The 21,507-nt window shown below is 40.5% G+C and overlaps 1 protein-coding gene across 1 annotated transcript in view; it reads right to left on the reverse strand.

Annotated features, from left to right (window-relative positions):
* The window catches only part of LOC124283838 (delphilin-like), a 72,744-nt gene that overhangs the window by 47,593 nt on the left and 3,644 nt on the right, over nucleotides 1-21,507 (reverse strand). The window contains 3 exon segments of the mRNA XM_046719868.1: nucleotides 1,100-1,228; nucleotides 2,273-2,427; nucleotides 19,317-19,513. Coding sequence (XP_046575824.1) covers nucleotides 1,100-1,228; nucleotides 2,273-2,427; nucleotides 19,317-19,513 — 481 coding nt within the window.

Here is a 21,507-nt window from a genome sequence, read left to right on the forward strand (position 1 = left end):
GGAGCTGCATTTGATGACATGCTCAACATTCCATATATTTTTTCAAATCTCATCATTACAGAGTGCTTTATAGGACTCTCATGAAATTTTGTAGTTCACAGAATCACTGACAGGAGACTTAAACACCTTCAGAAATTACATTTAAGAAAGTTTGAATTGAGTTTAGTTGCAGTTTCTTTTTAATGTAATATAAAAGTCGACAGGACCTACAGTATTTACCATAATAAGCGTGTTTAGGAATTTATCACAAGAGGGAACTCTCTAAAACCATATACAAAATCAGCTTGTCAAAGATCGACTAGTAGAGAACTATTAGTTCTAACATCATGAACTGAAACTTTTCGTATAATTGTCAAGAGGAAGTTTAAAAAATTACCCATACTGCAGCGTTTACTATATTACCCATAATATGCACAAGTAAATATGACCTGATATGACAGTTTTAGGGCTTTCTACATTTCTACACATTGTTTATAAACATGGGCTGCACACATCGTACCAATGTGGGGAATCAAACCCGGGCCTTTGTTGTGATGAGAGAACGCTTTAACCACTAGGCTACCCCACCGCCCCTGGTAATCTTGAGACAAAGACTTCACTGACAGATGTTCAATCCATGCATATGTTACAGTATAAATGTCAGACATCTGACAGATGTTCAAATCCATGCATATGTTACAGTATAAATGTCAGACATCTGACAGATGTTCAAATCCATGCATATGTTACAGTATAAATGTCAGACATCTGACAGATAAGACAGAAATAGCATTTAGTTTTCCAAACTATTCATAATTCGCTCAGACTGGATAGTGCAACACAAGTCTTTCTATTTAGCCATATCATCAGTTATTGCCATTTGTCACAAATTAGGAAATTTGTAATTTAAATTTTGAAATTTTTATGACATTTGCATCTCTCTTGGTACAAATATCTGTCTCTGAACAGGTCTAAATACATCCCTGAAGTACAACTTCATGTCAAATATATTAGAAAACATCCTGAGTTAAACAGATTTTTAATTTATTCTTATTTCTGCAAACTTCTAGGTTGTGGAAAATCTGTAAAAATAGGTAGCAAAGAAAGAGTGGCCATCTACCTTCTGTATCCGATCTTGTGGGCCATGCCTCCAGACACATTGCTTGACTGGTCACTTGACATGTGAGATGGGTTCTTCATCTTCATGAGCTCTTCAAATCGGGGGCGGTGATTGGGTGGCACAAAAGGTCTGCAAAAACCCCAAACTATTAGTCCACAACCAAAATGTCTTTGTTTCAGTCAACGCATCTGAGCCGGTAAAAAGCCAACACAGCAAAAAGTTTTGCCTGCTCACGTTTTGGCATTTTTAACACCCTGATTTGTGCTGGCACAGCAGTCAGTATGAGTGAGTGAGTGAGTTTAGTTTTACGCCGCACTCAGCAATATCCCAGCTATATGGCGGCGGTCTGTAAATAATCGTGTCTGGACCAGACAATCCAAGGATCAACATCATGAGCATCGATCTACGCAATTGGGATAAGATGACGTGTCAACCAAGTCAGCGAGCCTGGCCACCCGGTTCCGTTAGTCGCCTCTTACGACGAGCATGGGTTACTGAAGATCAATTCTAACCCAGATCTTCATGGGTTCAGTCAGTATGAGTATCTGCCCATCTGTAACGTTTTGTTTGTTTTAGCTGTAAAACACTACACTCAGTAATATTTAAACTATATGCTATCCAGGAACTTTCTACTTGTTTACATCTAAACCTGGACCAGACAATCCAGTGATCAATATCATGAGCATCAATCTAAGCAACTGGGTTATGATGACATGTGTCAGATAAGTCAGCAACCTGACCACCCGAACCTGTTAGTCGCCTCTTACGACAAGCATGGGTTGTTGAAGACCAATTCTAACCCAGATCTTCACAGGTAATGTCTGTAGTCATTGTCCAATTTAACGTCATATAACCATGCCGCTGTGCCCAAAACTGAGGCATTTATAATCATGGCCTTAAAGTTTGTCATGTGAAATAAATAAATAAAAGGTTGATGGCAGTTCCAGTAGACTTGGGTAACGTATGTGTTTATGCAGCTTTACATGTGGAACTGCAGCTGGTCTACAGTACATATATATGCTGCTAAAAATAGTTACATCTATTACTCAGGACTTTCCTGAGAGAAAAATACATCTGAGGTTTGATTATTAATTAGTGTGAAATTTTAAAAATGTTCCTATGAAAATGGATTCTGTCTAAATATGTGAGAAATTAGTTATTTCATGTTTGTACCTGATTTGCCTGAGAACCCGTCGTTGATGAGGAGTTTTAAGAATGACACCAAGCGCCTCACAAAACACATCAACATCCCGATCCTCGGCATATTGCTTGAGTATTCCCACAACGGCCATCTTCTTCTCATAGTCATCTCCAAGGATGAGGTTCATCTGTAACAGAACAACAGGTAGAGCGTGATGAGCAGTTAAAGGGGGCCTAGGCTCATCTGTAACAGAACATGTTGAGTGTGGTGGGCAGTTAATGGGGGCCTAGGTTCATCTGTAACAGAACATGTTGAGTGTGGTGGGCAGTTAAGGGGGCCTAGGTTCATCTGTAACAGAACATGTTGAGTGTGGTGGGCAGTTAAAGGAAGCCTACGTTCATCTGTAGCAGAACAACAGGTAGAGTGTGGTGGGCAGTTAAGAGGGGCCAAGGTTCATCTGTAACAGAACATGTTGAGTGTGGTGGGCAGTTAAGGGGGGCCTAGGTTCATCTGTAACAGAACATGTTGAGTGTGGTGGGCAGTTAAAGGAAGCCTACGTTCATCTGTAACAGAACATGTTGAGTGTGGTGGGCAGTTAATGGGGGCCTAGGTTCATCTGTAACAGAACAAGCTGTGTGTGGTGGGCAGTTAAGGGGGGCCTTGGTTCATCTGTAACAGAACATGTTGAGTGTGGTGGGCAGTTAAAGGAAGCCTACGTTTATCTGTAACAGAACATGTTGAGTGTGGTGGGCAGTTAAAGGAAGCCTACGTTCATCTGTAACAGAACATGTTGAGTGTGGTGGGCAGTTAAGGGGGGCCTACGTTCATCTGTAACAGAACATGTTGAGTGTGGTGGGCAGTTAATGGGGGCCTTGGTTCATCTGTAACAGAACATGTTGAGTGTGGTGGGCAGTTAAGGGGGGCCTAGGTTCATCTGTAACAGAACATGTTGAGTGTGGTGGGCAGTTAATGGGGGCCTTGGTTCATCTGTAACAGAACATGTTGAGTGTGGTGGGCAGTTAATGGAGGCCTACGTTCATCTGTAACAGAACATGTTGAGTGTGGTGGGCAGTTAAAGGAGGCCTACGTTCATCTGTAACAGAACATGTTGAGTGTGGTGGGCAGTTAATGGGGGCCTTGGTTCATCTGTAACAGAACATGCTGTGTGTGGTGGGCAGTTAAAGGAGGCCTAGGTTCATCTGTAACAGAACATGTTGAGTGTGGTGGGCAGTTAAAGGAGGCCTTGGTTCATCTGTAACAGAACATGCTGTGTGTGGTGGGCAGTTAAAGGAGGCCTAGGTTCATCTGTAACAGAACTTGTTGAGTGTGGTGGGCAGTTAAGGGGGGCCTACGTTCATCTGTAACAGAACATGTTGAGTGTGGTGGGCAGTTAAAGGGGCCTTGGTTCATCTGTAACAGAACATGCTGTGTGTGGTGGGCAGTTAAGGGGGGCCTAGGTTCATCTGTAACAGAACATGTTGAGTGTGGTGGGCAGTTAATGGGGGCCTAGGTTCATCTGTAACAGAACAAGCTGTGTGTGGTGGGCAGTTAAGGGGGGCCTAGGTTCATCTGTAACAGAACATGTTGAGTGTGGTGGGCAGTTAAAGGAAGCCTACGTTTATCTGTAACAGAACATGTTGAGTGTGGTGGGCAGTTAAAGGAAGCCTACGTTTATCTGTAACAGAACATGTTGAGTGTGGTGGGCAGTTAAGGGGGGCCTAGGTTCATCTGTAACAGAACATGTTGAGTGTGGTGGGCAGTTAATGGGGGCCTAGGTTCATCTGTAACAGAACATGTTGAGTGTGGTGGGCAGTTAATGGAGGCCTACGTTCATCTGTAACAGAACATGTTGAGTGTGGTGGGCAGTTAAAGGAGGCCTACGTTCATCTGTAACAGAACATGTTGAGTGTGGTGGGCAGTTAATGGGGCCTTGGTTCATCTGTAACAGAACATGCTGTGTGTGGTGGGCAGTTAAAGGAGGCCTAGGTTCATCTGTAACAGAACATGTTGAGTGTGGTGGGCAGTTAAAGGAGGCCTTGGTTCATCTGTAACAGAACATGCTGTGTGTGGTGGGCAGTTAAAGGAGGCCTAGGTTCATCTGTAACAGAACTTGTTGAGTGTGGTGGGCAGTTAAGGGGGGCCTACGTTCATCTGTAACAGAACATGTTGAGTGTGGTGGGCAGTTAAAGGGGGCCTTGGTTCATCTGTAACAGAACATGCTGTGTGTGGTGGGCAGTTAATGGGGGCCTAGGTTCATCTGTAACAGAACATGTTGTGTGTGGTGGGCAGTTAAGGGGGGCCTTGGTTCATCTGTAACAGAACATGCTGTGTGTGGTGGGCAGTTAATGGGGGCCTAGGTTCATCTGTAACAGAACATGCTGTGTGTGGTGGGCAGTTAAAGGAGGCCTAGGTTCATCTGTAACAGAACTTGTTGAGTGTGTGGTGGGCAGTTAAAGGAGGGCCTACGCTCATCTGTAACAGAACATGTTGAGTGTGGTGGGCAGTTAAGGGGGGCCTTGGTTCATCTGTAACAGAACATGTTGAGTGTGGTGGGCAGTTAATGGGGGCCTTGGTTCATCTGTAACAGAACATGTTGAGTGTGGTGGGCAGTTAATGGAGGCCTACGTTCATCTGTAACAGAACATGTTGAGTGTGGTGGGCAGTTAAAGGAGGCCTACGTTCATCTGTAACAGAACATGTTGAGTGTGGTGGGCAGTTAATGGGGGCCTTGGTTCATCTGTAACAGAACATGCTGTGTGTGGTGGGCAGTTAAAGGAGGCCTAGGTTCATCTGTAACAGAACATGTTGAGTGTGGTGGGCAGTTAAAGGAGGCCTTGGTTCATCTGTAACAGAACATGCTGTGTGTGGTGGGCAGTTAAAGGAGGCCTAGGTTCATCTGTAACAGAACATGTTGAGAGTGTGGTGGGCAGTTAAGGGGGCCTACGCTCATCTGTAACAGAACATGTTGAGTGTGGTGGGCAGTTAAAAGGGGCCTTGGTTCATCTGTAACAGAACATGCTGTGTGTGGTGGGCAGTTAATGGGGGCCTAGGTTCATCTGTAACAGAACATGTTGAGTGTGGTGGGCAGTTAATGGGGGCCTAGGTTCATCTGTAACAGAACAAGCTGTGTGTGGTGGGCAGTTAGGGGGGCCTAGGTTCATCTGTAACAGAACATGTTGAGTGTGGTGGGCAGTTAAAGGAAGCCTAATGCTATCTGTAACAGAACATGTTGAGTGTGGTGGGCAGTTAAAGGAAGCCTATGTTTATCTGTAACAGAACATGTTGAGTGTGGTGGGCAGTTAAGGGGGGCCTAGGTTCATCTGTAACAGAACATGTTGAGTGTGGTGGGCAGTTAATGGGGCCTTGGTTCATCTGTAACAGAACATGTTGAGTGTGGTGGGCAGTTAATGGAGGCCTACGTTCATCTGTAACAGAACATGTTGAGTGTGGTGGGCAGTTAAAGGAGGCTCACGCTCATCTGTAACAGAACATGTTGAGTGTGGTGGGCAGTTAATGGGGGCCTTGGTTCATCTGTAACAGAACATGCTGTGTGTGGTGGGCAGTTAAAGGAGGCCTAGGTTCATCTGTAACAGAACATGTTGAGTGTGGTGGGCAGTTAAAGGAGGCCTTGGTTCATCTGTAACAGAACATGCTGTGTGTGGTGGGCAGTTAAAGGAGGCCTAGGTTCATCTGTAACAGAACTTGGTGAGTGTGGTGGGCAGTTAAAGGGGGGCCTACGTTCATCTGTAACAGAACATGTTGAGTGTGGTGGGCAGTTAAAGGGGGCCTTGGTTCATCTGTAACAGAACATGCTGTGTGTGGTGGGCAGTTAATGGGGCCTAGGTTCATCTGTAACAGAACATGTTGTGTGTGGTGGGCAGTTAAGGGGGGCCTTGGTTCATCTGTAACAGAACATGCTGTGTGTGGTGGGCAGTTAATGGGGGCCTAGGTTCATCTGTAACAGAACATGCTGTGTGTGGTGGGCAGTTAAAGGAGGCCTAGGTTCATCTGTAACAGAACTTGTTGAGTGTGGTGGGCAGTTAAAGGAGGCCTACGTTCATCTGTAACAGAACATGTTGAGTGTGGTGGGCAGTTAAGGGGGGCCTTGGTTCATCTGTAACAGAACATGTTGAGTGTGGTGGGCAGTTAATGGGGGCCTAGGTTCATCTGTAACAGAACATGTTGAGTGTGGTGGGCAGTTAAGGGGGGCCTTGGTTCATCTGTAACAGAACATGTTGAGTGTGGTGGGCAGTTAAAGGAGGCCTAGGTTCATCTGTAACAGAACTTGTTGAGTGTGGTGGGCAGTTAAAGGAAGCCTACGTTCATCTGTAACAGAACATGTTGAGTGTGGTGGGCAGTTAAGGGGGGCCTACGTTCATCTGTAACAGAACTTGTTGAGTGTGGTGGGCAGTTAAAGGAGGCCTAGGTTCATCTGTAACAGAACATGTTGAGTGTAGTGGGCAGTTAAAGGAAGCCTACGTTCATCTGTAACAGAACATGTTGAGTGTGGTGGGCAGTTAAGGGGGGCCTACGTTCATCTGTAACAGAACTTGTTGAGTGTGGTGGGCAGTTAAAGGAGGCCTAGGTTCATCTGTAACAGAACATGCTGTGTGTGGTGGGCAGTTAAAGGAGGCCTAGGTTCATCTGTAACAGAACATGTTGAGTGTGGTGGGCAGTTAAGGGGGGCCTAGTTTCATCTGTAACAGAAGAACAGGTGGAGTGTAGTGGGTGGTCAAGATGGCCCTGTTCATTGGTGACAAATCTATACCCTGTCAAACTTCTACCCCCTCACTTTTTATGCTGTGTAACATTATTAAAATAAACATCTAAGGTAAATTAATGAATAATAGCAAAAATTGTTTCACAGGCATAATGAAAACCAGGCCTTTCATGTTTATGTTATAATTTTCAAGAAAGGTTTATATCTGCATTTCATGTCAATACAATAAGGGGCACATGGGTGGCTAGTCTCCTAAGATGCCATAATTCGCTATGCAGAGTTGCTTCCCTTGAAAATGGCAGAGTTGCTTCCCTTGAGCATGCCAGAGCATGCTATGATTGTCGGTTTGAATCCAAGTTCACCCCAGTTATGTTGTTTAGGTTTGTAAGCACCATACCCATACTCTTGGGTTTCACCAAAATGGTGAATGTGTAAGACATGAATCACTTTTCCTTCCACATTAAGCTCCCATGGCATGACATTATAACTGGAACACTGCTCAAAGCTGTGTTAAACCCTTCGTACAAATTAAATGTAAATATAAGCGGAAAGTTCTAAAGAATTCTCAGTCTTGACTATCTTCAGAAATAGATTCCATTATTTAGTGTAAAACTGACTGACTGACTGACTGAGTTAAGTTTTACGCCGCTTTTAGCAATATTCCAGCAACATCACGGCGAGGGACACCAGAAATGGGCTTCACACATTGTACCCATGTGGGGATTCGAACCCGGGTCTTCGGCGTGACGAGCCAACGCTTTAACCATTAGGCTACCCCACCGGCCCCTAGTGTAAAACAGAAATGATGACTCGATTCACACAGATTTTGCAAAGCATCTATATTTGAACTGTTGTCTTACAGTCATATCTTACCATGAATATGAAAACTGTAGTTTGTCATAATCTTAATCATTTGAGCATGTGATTAACATGCTAAACATCTCCTTGACAACCATTCACCATTCTATAATAATAGGGGCAGTAGGGTAGCCTAGTGGTTAGTCTTGTTGCTTGTTGCTCTCAAACACAGGTTCAAATCACTTCATGGATACAATGTGATCAGCCCATTTCTGGTGTCCCCCATATTGCTGAAATATTGCTAAAACTAAACTCACTCACTCACTGTATAATATTATATAACTGTTGTATAGCATGATCAAAACTATGTTTACCAAAATAATTCCAAACACCTATTTTCCCAGACAAGACAGTCAGAATATGTAGAAATATTCCATCCACTAAAAGGCTTCCCTCCTAAAACACAGTGGCACTTAATGCTCACCATCTGGTGCCTCAAACCATCAACAATCAATGGTCCGGGGAGAAACCCTTGTCAGATTTAATTAGTTCTGAGGAATGCTTCATTAAAGTTTAAAGGGTGTCTAATAAACACAGGCAGCCTCTATGGGCTAGAACAACACAAGGCAATCAATAATACTGGTAGGAAAGGTTTTACTCTTCCCTCCTTATGTTGGGGACCGATATCTCATGTACAACGCGAGGAAGTGATGGCTTCAAGTAGCTGTGATAAATCAAAGTGTTGTTTAGTGGAAGTAAACCTTTCAATCATATTGCATGTCTGTGTGAATTGCTTTTCTCGACTTTGATGTCAGTCTAACATCTCGTCTTTGAAATGAACATATTTAACAGAAAAGAGGTCTTAAATTATCGTAATAAAATATAATGAAAAGGAGCCTGGAGGCTTTATCAGTGACATTTGTGAAACAGCAGTAATCTAGACTTGCTAAATATTAGACTTTCAGGGGCTGTTTGAATGTGAATGGTCTATATTTTTGCATGGTAAATTATGAATCATGATGGAAAATCTGACATATAATTTTGTTCCACATGTGTTTTTCTATCATGCTTTTACCTGGTCTTAAAGTTAGACCTATCTAGTTGATACATTGATCAGAGTATTTGACACGTTTTAGTATGAGATGAGACCCATGAAGATCGGGGTTTGAATTGATCTTCAGTAACCCATACTTGTAAGAGGCGTCTAACGGGATTGGGTGGTCAGGCTCGCTGACTTGGTTGACACATGTCATTGTATCCCAATTGAGTAGATCGATGCCCATGCTGTTGATCACTGGATTGTCTGGTCCAGACTCAATTATTTACAAACCCCCGCCATATAGCTGGAATATTGCTGAGTGTGGCGTAAAACTAAACTAAACTCACTCACTGACTTTGAGGTGAATTATAACACATGGAGTGTTTTGGGCTGGGAGGGTAGATTAGTGATAAAACACTAACTCCTCACTTTGAAGAAAAATGTTTGATTCCCATTGTGGGAAAATGGCACATACCTAAAGTACAATGTCTTTGATTCTCTAACCTTTGATTGCTAAAAATTGTTAAAGTGATATAACTATGATGTTTTTGAAGATGTCTCCATCATCAGCATCATCAGCATCATCATCATCTCCTTTGTCTTCCTTATCAGCTTACAGACTGTACTTTCCATTTTCAAGCCTTTTGAACTTTTACCCCAACTGTGGGTAACGTAGACTCATGCTTAGCCTCTGAATATATATAATTTTGAAAGAAACAAATAGTTCCTTTTAAATTAAAAACAGCCCCAGTGAGATGGGACATTGAACCTGAGGAAATCTAGACTTGCTTCATTTAGGGCTTTAGCATTGCAGAAAGGGCTGGGCGGAAGGGAAAATAGTGAGGTTCAGGGACTGTGAGACAGACTATGTTTGGTTGCAGTGTATGAAATAGGGCCAGTCCGACTGCCCGAGATGGGCTACATTTCTGACGGACGGTCTAAATTTACAGCAAGCCAGCCCGATGGTCTGCTAATTTTTTTAGATAACATGTTCCATACATCTGAGTAATTTTCTCTGCTTAAATCCATTTGGGGCTGGTAACATTTTGAAGTCTGGCTGGGTTTTTGGCTGATTTCATACACTGGTTGGTTGGTTGGTTTGTTGTTTAACGCCGCATTCAGCAATATTCCAGCTAATATGGCGGCGGTCTGTAATAATGGAGTCTAGACCAGACAATCCAGTGATCAACAGCATGAGCATCGATCTACGCAATTGGGATGCGAAGACATGTGTCAACCAAATTAGTGAGCCTGACCACCTGATCCCGTTAGTCGCCTCTTTCGTCAAGCTCGGGTTACTGAAGACCAATTCTTACCCGGATCTTCATAGGTCAAAACAGACAATGAGTCATGGAAACTTGGGAGTGCTTGTGGTTTCCCAGCTGGCATGACCACAAGGGTCGTAGGCTGACCACAGTGACCTACTTGATGTCCACAGGCTAGTGACATGTGACACTTAAATCTATATCAGTATAGGATTCAGTTTAACTGACTAAACCGGGACCAGTGACAGTAATGGGGCAGCACTTCATAAATACATAAATCTGGGTTAGTATCCCTACATTACAAATTGGGATAATTTTTTATCATAGAATTAACATTGTCTGCAAGTCGGTGACAAGTAAAATTGAGGAAGGACTAGAGACATTTCTTTGTGGAATCACAGTTTCTCTGTTCTGTGGATGGCAATTTTTGTATACGGTTACATATATTTTCCAAATTTTCACATGCTTCTAGAATTGCAGCGTTATTGTGTCATACATATTTGCGGTGCAATGACTTCTGTGTTGGTGGTGTGAGCCTACAACATGAACAAAGCCTCCAGCTTATCATTCTTACACAAATGGAGCAAACCTATAAGCAAAGTTACACACCATCTGTGAACATCCTTAAACAAATCATGAGGGGTTTTTACGAAGCAGAAAATACTGGTATATGATGCTTTTGTAAACAAAATGATGAATATTCATATTCAGACCAGTAAATGGACTGGAAAATCGCTTTTTAGTTCGGTCATTTATAGCAGTAAATCGTGATTGGTAGATGAGAATTGCGTAACAGAACAGATGGACAAGATTCATTTTGACATTGTCACCACTTGTCTGTCAACAACAACTTGTCTGTAGAGTGGTAAGTCCCTTACACAATCTATATGTCCTGGTCTTCAGGCCCACTAGTCCGACTGAAAAGGTGGATGAATATCTATATATCCTTGTAATATTCCTTTGTGTGCAGTTTGGGCTTCACCAATAAAATATGTGCGAAATCAATAAATCTACATAATGGCGATAAACGCATGCATGCACACCTCGCTATAACAACGCCTGTTTTTAGGACATCCATACTTCACAATCGAGTGATTATTCTAAAGTCAATTTTTTATCAATTATATATTGCAGTAAAAACAATTGTGTTATCTATTTGTTGAGTAATTGTTATAGTTGAAAGGAGTTTTAAAATGAGGTATATGTTGTAATATGAGAAAATGGGGACCACCTGCTGCACATTTCAATCATAATGGACAGAGCGTGAGCCGAGGTAGTCTAACCGTCTGCTACTGATCGGATCTCAAACAACATTTCTCTCTGATATTGCCAAGTTGATACTTTCACAGTTGCCTCTTCATCGCTCTATGAGATCTTTTGACATTTCATAACATTCACTTTGACGGATTCCCAAATGGTGAAACTTGCACACTTTGATACATTCACCATGCTCTGTCATCTAACTATTTAAACATTTTTCCAGATTATGAAAACATCATTACGAGAACGCATATCCTACAAAATCAGCTATATATATATATCTTCATAGCCAACAAATTTTCATAACTTATAGTTAGTACCAAGCATCGATGGCATTTAGAAAACAGAATAAGAATAAACAGTGGGTGTTCAAAAATGTTAGAGGTGTGGCCAAATGATGTCATCTGCCACACCCTAGAATTTTGCATCGGTTGACGCTGTCTGAAATACTGAGGCTCATGTTGCTTAGACCTTACTGTCAACCATTGAGGAGATGAATGTACAAAGGTTTTAATGTTGAGCTAGGTTACTTGTAGATTTAACAATAACCCTTGGATTTGAACTGAATTTTCAGTGGAAGGTTTCAAATGTTGAATATACAGTTTAGGTTTGTTTTTACAATTTGAGCAGTAGTGAAAAAACAGATTTGAAATGTTCATGAAAATAGAACCTATTCAACAATAGTTACAGAGCAATTATATTTCTTATTTTTTCTGTAATACATGTGCTATAAACACACAAAAAAGTCTTAGTTCGGGATATTTTTAATGATTACTTACTGATTGGTCAAGAATTTGGTTAAGATAGGGTAAGTACAGATTAAAACTGACTACCGAAACTGATTTTGAAACGTTTCTTTCAACATTTGCTTCTTCAGTTATGTGATCATCAAATCAGTTGTTTTAATCAGGGGTGGTTATTATGATTTGACACCTCTGAATGACCAATCATAATCAAGGACTTTCCAAATCCAAGGTAGAATTTGTTTTCATTTCACATGACTGGTAAAGTTATAGACAAAAAACTTGACAGCAATCTGAAAAATAATTACAGAATGAACTGAGTCAAAAATTAATTCATGAATCGATACACTGGTTAGTTTACCATTCATTGTATCATCAGGTGTAAGGATTTACTGGACATGAATTCTAGCAGCCAGTGGAAAACTCATGCACACAATATACATAGTATATTCAATGGGATGCATAAAAACTGTATGCATGTTTATGAATGAGTGCTGTCAAATTTAATAATATGCATCCATGTGTCATTTAAAAGATAATATAAACCGTCAAATGCAGCATGTCGTACAGTACTTGGTGAACACCACATCTGCTGTCTGAGCTGCGCAGTTGCATGTCACTTTGCAAGGTATTCATAATTTTGTAGCTTGGGACCCTTTTTAACCTGTAATTCTCACAATTTAGGGGGTTTGAGTGACCTGAACCCCAGAAATGTTCCAGGTACATCCCTGTTGGTGTAAACTAACGTTGCATCAACACACCAGGGAACCATGACAACACCCCTTCCTTGTGGAGGGTTTCCTTGGTACATTATCATTAGGTCAGGTCAGTTAATTAAACTTTGAAGACTGATATGAAACTGCTATAGGTCACCTGGAACTGGGCTCCAGGGCCCAGATTTTTTAAGCTCTCTTAGCGCTAAGATAGTCGTAAGTCCCATACATTACCATTCACTTACGACCGTCTTTGCGCTAAGATAGTCGTAAGTCCCATACAATACCATTAACTTACGACCGTCTTAGCGTTAAGATAGTCGTAAGTCCCATACATTACCATTAACTTACGACCGTCTTAGCGCTAAGATAGTCGTAAGTCCCATACATTACCATTAACTTACGCTAAGAGAGTTTCGAAAATCTAGACACAGGTGTCAAGTATATGCTGCACACTATACCAACAGTGGTGGTGTTTGGTCTTGTACATAGAGCTCAGGTCACACATCAGTTGAGTTGAGTTGAGTTGAGTTGGGCTTTATGTCACATCGGCATTATTCCAGCCATATAGTGACGAGATCAAGTTTCCATTCATTATCATTTTATGTTAAGCAACGTTGGGTCCTTGGATGGGTGACCATGTTTGGCAGCTTGACTCCTGAGAGTTCCTAGTAATTCAGTCCTGTCCCACAAAGAAGCGCATGTGATACATATGGTCTCACCTTAGGCAAGTGAGTAATTGTTCAAAATTGCCTCTGTTCACCCAGCAGAAAATGGGTACCCGTCGGGATAAGTCATGTGACTATTACCCTTCTAGCGCCTCACAGCTTGGGTTATCCAGGGTAATAATAATCAGATTGTGTGCTAGCGCATTGAGCATGTGCCTTGTACATGGAAAAGGCACATTATGAATTCCTAATTATAATTAGATATACAGAGTGTTATTGAGTTCAAAGAATGAGTTGTTTCTCTCCTGTCAAGACATCTTCTCTTTTAATACATAAGGTCCAAATGCACTAGTATGAATTCTATATTTATTATATACCCTTTACATGACACAGACATCACTACTGAGACTTGGCATAGAAGTTACCATGACCTTAGTATCACTCTCAGCAAGGACGTATCACACCTGTTTACATGAGATCGAACTCCACCAGCGAACAATTTCATGTTGTCACAACGTTATGCTTTTGTTGTTACAACGTTTTCTGTGGACTCCAATTTACGCTGTCACAACGTTATAATTGCTAGTGTACTCTGGTACAGTGGCACATGTAAAATCACTTGCCCTGATACTTTTTCCACTATACCGGCCGATTTTCTTGTTCATTTTTTAAATAAACAACATAATTAACATTGGAAAGTCAACTTGGACACTGGTACAGCATGATATAAAAATTTGCTTGCCCGACAGAAAAAACACTTGACTGGGGCATCGGGCAATGGGTTATTTCCATCCCTGAACGTTGTGGCCTGACGTCGTGATATGTCATTTTTACGTCGCCACAAGGTAAAGTTTTTTGATGCTAATGTCATTTACGTTGTTTTAACATTCTATTTAACGTTAATAGTTGAATAGTTTTCCCAGTAGAGAACAGTACATAAGAAAAAAGCAGAAATTCACTTCAATGTTTTTTCGTCAATTTGCATGTTGTTTTGGTCGTGTTTTCTGAAGCTGTAGCTGAATTAAGTGAAGAAGGAATCTCAAAGTGAAAAGTTTTACAGAAAACTCTATCATGACAAGTTATCAGAAACGTTGTTTTAACGTTGTGAGGAGCCCAAAGCATAACGTTTCCTCAGCGTAAGTTTGCAATGCTGTTATTACATTGTGACATAACGTTATAAAATGACGTAATATAACGCTATGTCATGGCATTACCAATCTACAACCTTCACACAAGGTTGCGAAGAACGTTGTGTGTTAGCTGGGAGGTTCTGATCAGGAAAGAAACAAAACAGACTAATATAGACACAAAACAACTTCCATTTAATAACTATCAAAATCTCATCTGGAAGGAAGGATCTGAGAACAGCTGAATACTGGAAAAAGTAGTCATCCTGTAGCAGCGCAGTACAGAAATCAGAGTGCAATATTGAATTTGCCTAAGTTCACCATATTGCATGGCTGTATTGCTATCATCAGGTTCTATGAGTGTATAATATATATACAGATACTGACTCATCAGATAGTTCTCATTTCATCAAATGAAGAAGGATTACAAAGGCTTTACTTCAGTTGTCACTGTGTGCAATTTCCTGCAATCAATATCACGATAACTTGTATCAGTGCATTGTGATAAATGTGCACCAGTTGTCCTCTCACACATACAGTATACCAGTAATTCAATTTATCCAGGCATTGTTAGCATCCTGTTATATTATGGGTTATGCTAGGAGGTGAGGTGAAATTGGGTTTTACGTCGTGCTTCAGAATATTTCGCTCACATGACGACGTGCATGCATGTGTATGTGTATGTGCGGCTGTTTGTACTAGCCCAGACTTAAGCTGGTTTTATAGTGCTAGCCCACTGAGATACCATGCCGCAGTGAAGCATGAATACCCCACTCAGACACATTATACTGACTCCGAGCTGACCAGTCCTTGTTGTACCCATTAATGCCGAGAGCCAGGCAGGGACCAACAAGTACCATATTTTAACGTCTTTTGGTATGACGCGGTCGGGGATCGAACCGTTCTAACCACTACACCACGGAGGCGGTACGCCATGCTAGGATAGTTTCAGAGGATGGGAGATGATATTGAAGATACTGAGATACTTTTTTTCACAGCCATGATTAGTTGGTTCTCCAAATGAGACATCTGACTTTATTTTTCTGAAATCATTTAATTTATCAATGTTACATGGTTTTGATATGTTTCCCACCTGCTTGCCCTTCAAAGATTTGAAGCTGAAAACAGTCACCAAAACACTGCAAACTTAAATATAAAACCTGTATCAAATGGTATACCATTGAATAACTAGTTCCTGTTTAGTTCAGTTTTAGCCGTCAAACATGGTCCTGTAGTTTATATCATGAATGTTTTCCATTATTTGTAAAAGAAACAGTCAATGTTTGGTGTTATAATGATGTCAAAGAGACATATCTGATCAGACTTCAAGGTTTAAGTAATACGAATATTACTTTCAATATTTTTCTTATAGGAATGTATCATTGTTTAATGTCCAGGTCGTGCTTGGCGTTTATATCATGAATGTGTTATATTGTTCATAACAGAAACGGTCAATGTTTGGCGTTATAATGATGTCAAAGAGACATATCTGACCAGACTTCAAGGTTTCAGTAATACAAATTTTACTTTCAACATTTTTTCTTATATGAATGTATCATTGTTTAATGTCCAGTTTGTGCCTGGCTTTTATATCATGAATGTGTTCCATTATATAAAACAGAAACGGTCAATGTTAATGATGTCAAAGGTATAATGATGGTCAAAGAGACATTACAATATTTTTTCTTGTATGAATGTATTGTTGTTTAATGTCCACTTGGCGTTTAAATCATGAATGTGTTCCTGGCAGTCAATGTTGGGTGTAATACAAAGTAAATGTATTGCTATTTTAATGTCCACTTCGTGCCTGGCGATGTTGGGTGTAATAAAGAAACGCCCCGGCGGAGGCAGCACATGTTGCAGTGTCGACTCCCATGCTGTCTTCCATCCTTGAGAACAATGAGCAAACACTCCACACACAACCACCAGCATAATACACATCAATACACATGCGGGCGTGACTGGAAGCTGGTCACATTACCACTCGGGTCCACCCTCTCACGGGCATTGATTCACTGAAGCCAAAACTTTATGTTTGTGAGATAGGTTGGTATAGCATCAGTGCACTTTGGTCCTTCAAGAACAGCAGCCAGGGGTACTGTAGCTCACCTGGTCGACTGATTGACTGATGATGGTTGTGACAGTCCATCAGCCAAGTGCTGCGACAGCTTACTGTCAGCTCTTATTGAACACCTGCCCAGCTGTGTCACAAAGCGAGAGTGGGACATTAACAAATGTGATAAATAGCTGCTTGCCTTCAAACTTGTTGCCAGCAGCATTTTGGTTAGAGTAATGATTTTGAAATGTCCTGTGGACAAACTGGCTACTGAAATTTTAACATTTTTTTTCATGCCCTCATTTATAGTTGATTAAAATAAAAGTTTGCCCGTTTCGGTAGATCAGTATGACCATTAAAATAAAAAAGATAAATGTACCATTCAAATCAATGCTCAGATTAAGTGGGATTAGAGTTATCCCCCTTAATCTTGTTCAAACACTGTAATGTTTTTAAAAAATCTTTAAACATCAAATGCCTATAAATTACTTATGTATGGGATATAAAGGTTTGGGTTACTTGGTCTTGCTGATGGTTTAATTGGACATCAGAACTAATTATTACTTATCTCTGTCAAGAGATGCAATGCCATTCACCTGTTACATCTGTGACTTCAAGAGTAAGACATATTGACATGTCCATGACATATTCAATAATTCATAATAAGGATATCAACAGGTAGGTTTATGTATTACCAGGGCTCCAGATAATTTTTCAACATCAGGAGTACGTACTCCTTATTTTTTCAATATAGGAGTACTGGAAAATCTTAAGAGTACATTTAGAGTACTGAATGGAATTTAATGGCGTATCAGTAATCTTGTGTTTCGTTTCATATATGCACCACAACATTGCTAGTCTTGAGTAAACAGGTCAATAAACAATAAAACAAATTGAATACTTTTTTTAGATAAATACATCTGTAAATGATTCTAAGACCGTACACCATTGCTGTGGTGCGTATCTGCTACGTTTTCTAAACTATTTTCTACCGTTATATATATATATTCTTTTATCCGTACCTACGCCGATACGGCCCTTATCTGGAGCCCTGTCAGGGGTGGAAATAACTCTAAAATTGCTAGTGTACTCCGGTACAGTGGCACATGTAAAATCACTTGCCCTGATAATTTTTCCACTATACCGGCCATTTTCTTGTTGATTTTTGAAATAAACAACATAATTAACATTGGAATATCAACTGGACACCGGTACAGTGTGATATACAAATTTGCTTGCCCGACAGAAAAAAACGCTGGACTCGGGCGTCGCGCAATGGGTTATTTCCATCCCTGCCTGTATTACTGTGGTGTAATGTTATAGCAGTACAATATTGTATAGAGATATCATGCTCAGGCTCAATACATATACTATTCACACTTTGCTAAGGATCAAATCATTGATTCAACAGAAAACTATGATGTGGGGTCTAATTTGGTTTAAATATCTAAGCTTATTGTAAGCATGGATCTACTAGGTTTCAGTATGTAATTTCATCTTGTGGATCCCATACCTGCTATTGACAGGTGTTGTGTACTTGTCAATGACTCGTTCCATGATTTGCAAAATGGTTGATTGGTGCCATGAAAACCATTTTTATGGTAACTCATGTATCATGTGCATAGGGTTAAATTAAAGTGGCTGTTTAAGTAAAGTTGGGAATTTTTGTAATTCTTAGCAAAGTGTGAGTAGTATAGTTATAATGATATAAGGCTCAGGATACAATACATTGATACTCCTGTATCACAATGTGTACAATTTATTACATTACAAGTGAGTGAGTGTCTAAGTTTAGTTTTATGCCGCTTTTGCAATATTCCAGTTATATCCATGTGGGGAATCGAACCCAGATCTTTGGTATGACGGGCAGACACTTTAACCACCAGGCGACCCAACATTACAAGTTATGTTGACATAAAAACAGAATAATAACAGAAACTTTTCAAGAACCTGTTTATACAGATTCTCTAGTATTTCCTGGTTGGCTGTGGATATCAGAATTGGCTTGGTTTGTGGGAAAGTCTTGATAGTTTTAGCCAGGGTCCAAGTAAAACAATGCACAATTGACCATTTTGTTCCCAGTACTTGAGACCCACAGCAGGTACCCAGGTAGGATCCTGGGTTACATATAGACTTGTCCAACCCTAGTAAGAGGTGTATATGTACTTACGTCTGTAGAAAGCTTTGTTTGTTGATCAGTTGCCAAAGGTAATGCAATGCAATTGATCAAGTGAGTGAGTGAGTGAGTTTAGTTTTACACAGCACTCAGCAATATTCCAGCTATATGGCGGCAGTCTGTAAATAATCCAGTCTGGACCAGACAATCCAGTGATCAACAGCATGAGCATCGATCTAAGCAATTGGGATACGATGACACGTGTCAACCAAGTCAGTGAGCCTGACCATCCGATCCCATTTGTCGCCTCTTACGACAAACATGGGTTACTGAAGACCAGTTCTAACTTGGATCTTCACAGGTTTATCAAGTATAACCTAACATATTGAAAGTTACTTTTTGTTAGATTTTCAAGTTGTTTTTATAATTAAATCTACAGCATTTGGGAACATGAAAATATATATAAAACACTTTTTATCTTATATTCTGATTCTGGTTCTTGGCTATGATGAGTCAAATCTGTAAGAAAATACTTAAATAACCATCGCCTGAGAGATAATATTGTGCCTACCTTGTCATGGAGGTCCCTGGCCCTCTGGACCCGGTGTTTGGCAGGTGTGGACTTGTTCAGGTTCTTCTCCACTTGCAGCATGTTGGCGGTCCGTCCGACTGGGATGGTTAGGAGACTCATCCGTCCCGCCTTGGATAGTCTCCCCACATCATCTAGACTTAGGGCGGGCTGGTTGTTCACCTCCAGAATCACATCACCTAGAAGTCACAATGTTAGTGAGTCAATTGGGTTTCATGCTATCATAATCCATTCTCAGGTTTATTCAGCATACGTTGAAAACGATTCTTCCAAAATTGATATTTCAGAATTGATTTATCACTGATTTGAGTCCAAAACATGCATGTCTATTGGGGCAGATATCATGGATGAAATATTTACGTTTTTACATAAATGGATGTATGGGCAGAGTAGTTCTCTAGGACCCTGCAGAGTTTTGTCCCTTAGTTGTGCCAGGATCTGATACTCAAGGGTTTTAAACAGATATAACCTGATACAGCTGATGTACTCTTCAAACAATCATGACCTAACAGTAACACACTCAGTTGCTAATCTTAAAAACATTTGAATTTCTTCTTTATACCCAAGTTAATTTAACAGTGACATTTACATAAAAAAATTATGGAACGTTTGGATAAAATTGAGGAATATTGTGAACACAGACTGTCAGTATGTCCAACATCATTCCCATGTTCACTGTGACAAGACTGGTATGACTGAGACATGTTTGTTTGTTTGTTTGTTTGTTTGTTTGAACCACACTCAGCAATATTCCAGCTATAGGACGGTGGTCTGTCAATAATTTAGTCCGGACCAGACAATCCAGTGACTGACATCAAGAGCATCAATGTCTGCAATAGGGATATGATGAGATGTGTCAACCAAGTCAGCAAGGCTGACCATCAGACCCATACAGTCTCGATGACCACACCTTACAACAATCATGGGTTGTTGAAGACTAGTTCAAACCCAGATCTTCACAGGTCTGGTATTATGTGCATTATTGTATTACTTAAAAAATACTGTAAAACATCAGGGCTGCGCAATATAACCGATTTACCGGTATTTAATGGTTCAGACATGAAAATGATACGTATTGCGATACGCTGATCGAAAACCGGTATTTTGACTTTCAGGGCATTCAGAAAACTTCGTAACACTCGGAAATGTTTGAATATGTCCTTGTTTCATTTGTGCCAAATATTATTCACATTCTTATTTTATCATGATTATGAGTTGTTATTAAAGCTTAATCAAGCCTAGTGATTTTGTTGTGCTTTTGCTCTATAAATCAAGAAGTAACTCGATTATAAGTAGTTTTTGTTTAAAAATACTTCATGCAATATATTGCAATACATATCGCAATACATGCTTTCGCATCGCAATATATCGCAATATGAAACTTCTCTGCAATAGCCACCCCTATAAAACATCATACAGGTAGAGAAATAGAGTGAATATTATATATTTCAGACTTAAAAGAAAACCAAAAGCCAACTGGTCCCGGATTACTATATCTCCTCAATTTTTCTCGCAAATTTCAATGACTAATTCGAAACAAAGACTGTTTTTTGAGTAACTAAAACACAAAAATTAACATGTGTATATCACATTTTCCACTAGCCCCTGATGTACTGAGCCATAGTGATGTGATTCCTGCTTGCCAGGAACATTAATATTGCAGACCCAGTTGTAAATAAATCATGCATGGTGGTTGTTACTGCAGTAATTAGGCTGATGGTGCTGTTATGTTAGCACTGGCCATATGCCTTGGTGACCACGCTTGGAATGTTCCTGATGTGCTCTTTGTTGCAGTACCAATGTTAACTATCTGAGCAACAGAGGACAGTAGAGGATTTGAAACTCGTAACCTGTAATGTTTTGCATGGCTTGTTGATTGATTGGTTGGTTGGTTACATGGTTAGGAAAACAATTGGTTGAAACTGGTAACCTGTAGTGTTATGTGGCTTTGTGGATTGAGTGAGGTGAGTGAGTGAGTGAGGTGAGTGAGGTGAATGAGGTGAGTTGGAGGTAAGTGAGTGAGTGAGATTTGAGGTCAGCTTGATGGTGAAAGTGGGATGTGTTATAGAGGGAGTGAGTAAAGTACAAATTCTAGACATTTGTTGGGTCAGATTTTTCAGGCAGATGGTGCACCTGTGAATAGATCCCAGGTAAAGACCAACTTGGCAGGAAA

This window comes from Haliotis rubra, unplaced genomic scaffold (assembly GCF_003918875.1).
Source record: "Haliotis rubra isolate DU_JTF1 unplaced genomic scaffold, ASM391887v1 Scf322, whole genome shotgun sequence".
Lineage (NCBI taxonomy): Eukaryota > Metazoa > Mollusca > Gastropoda > Lepetellida > Haliotidae > Haliotis > Haliotis rubra.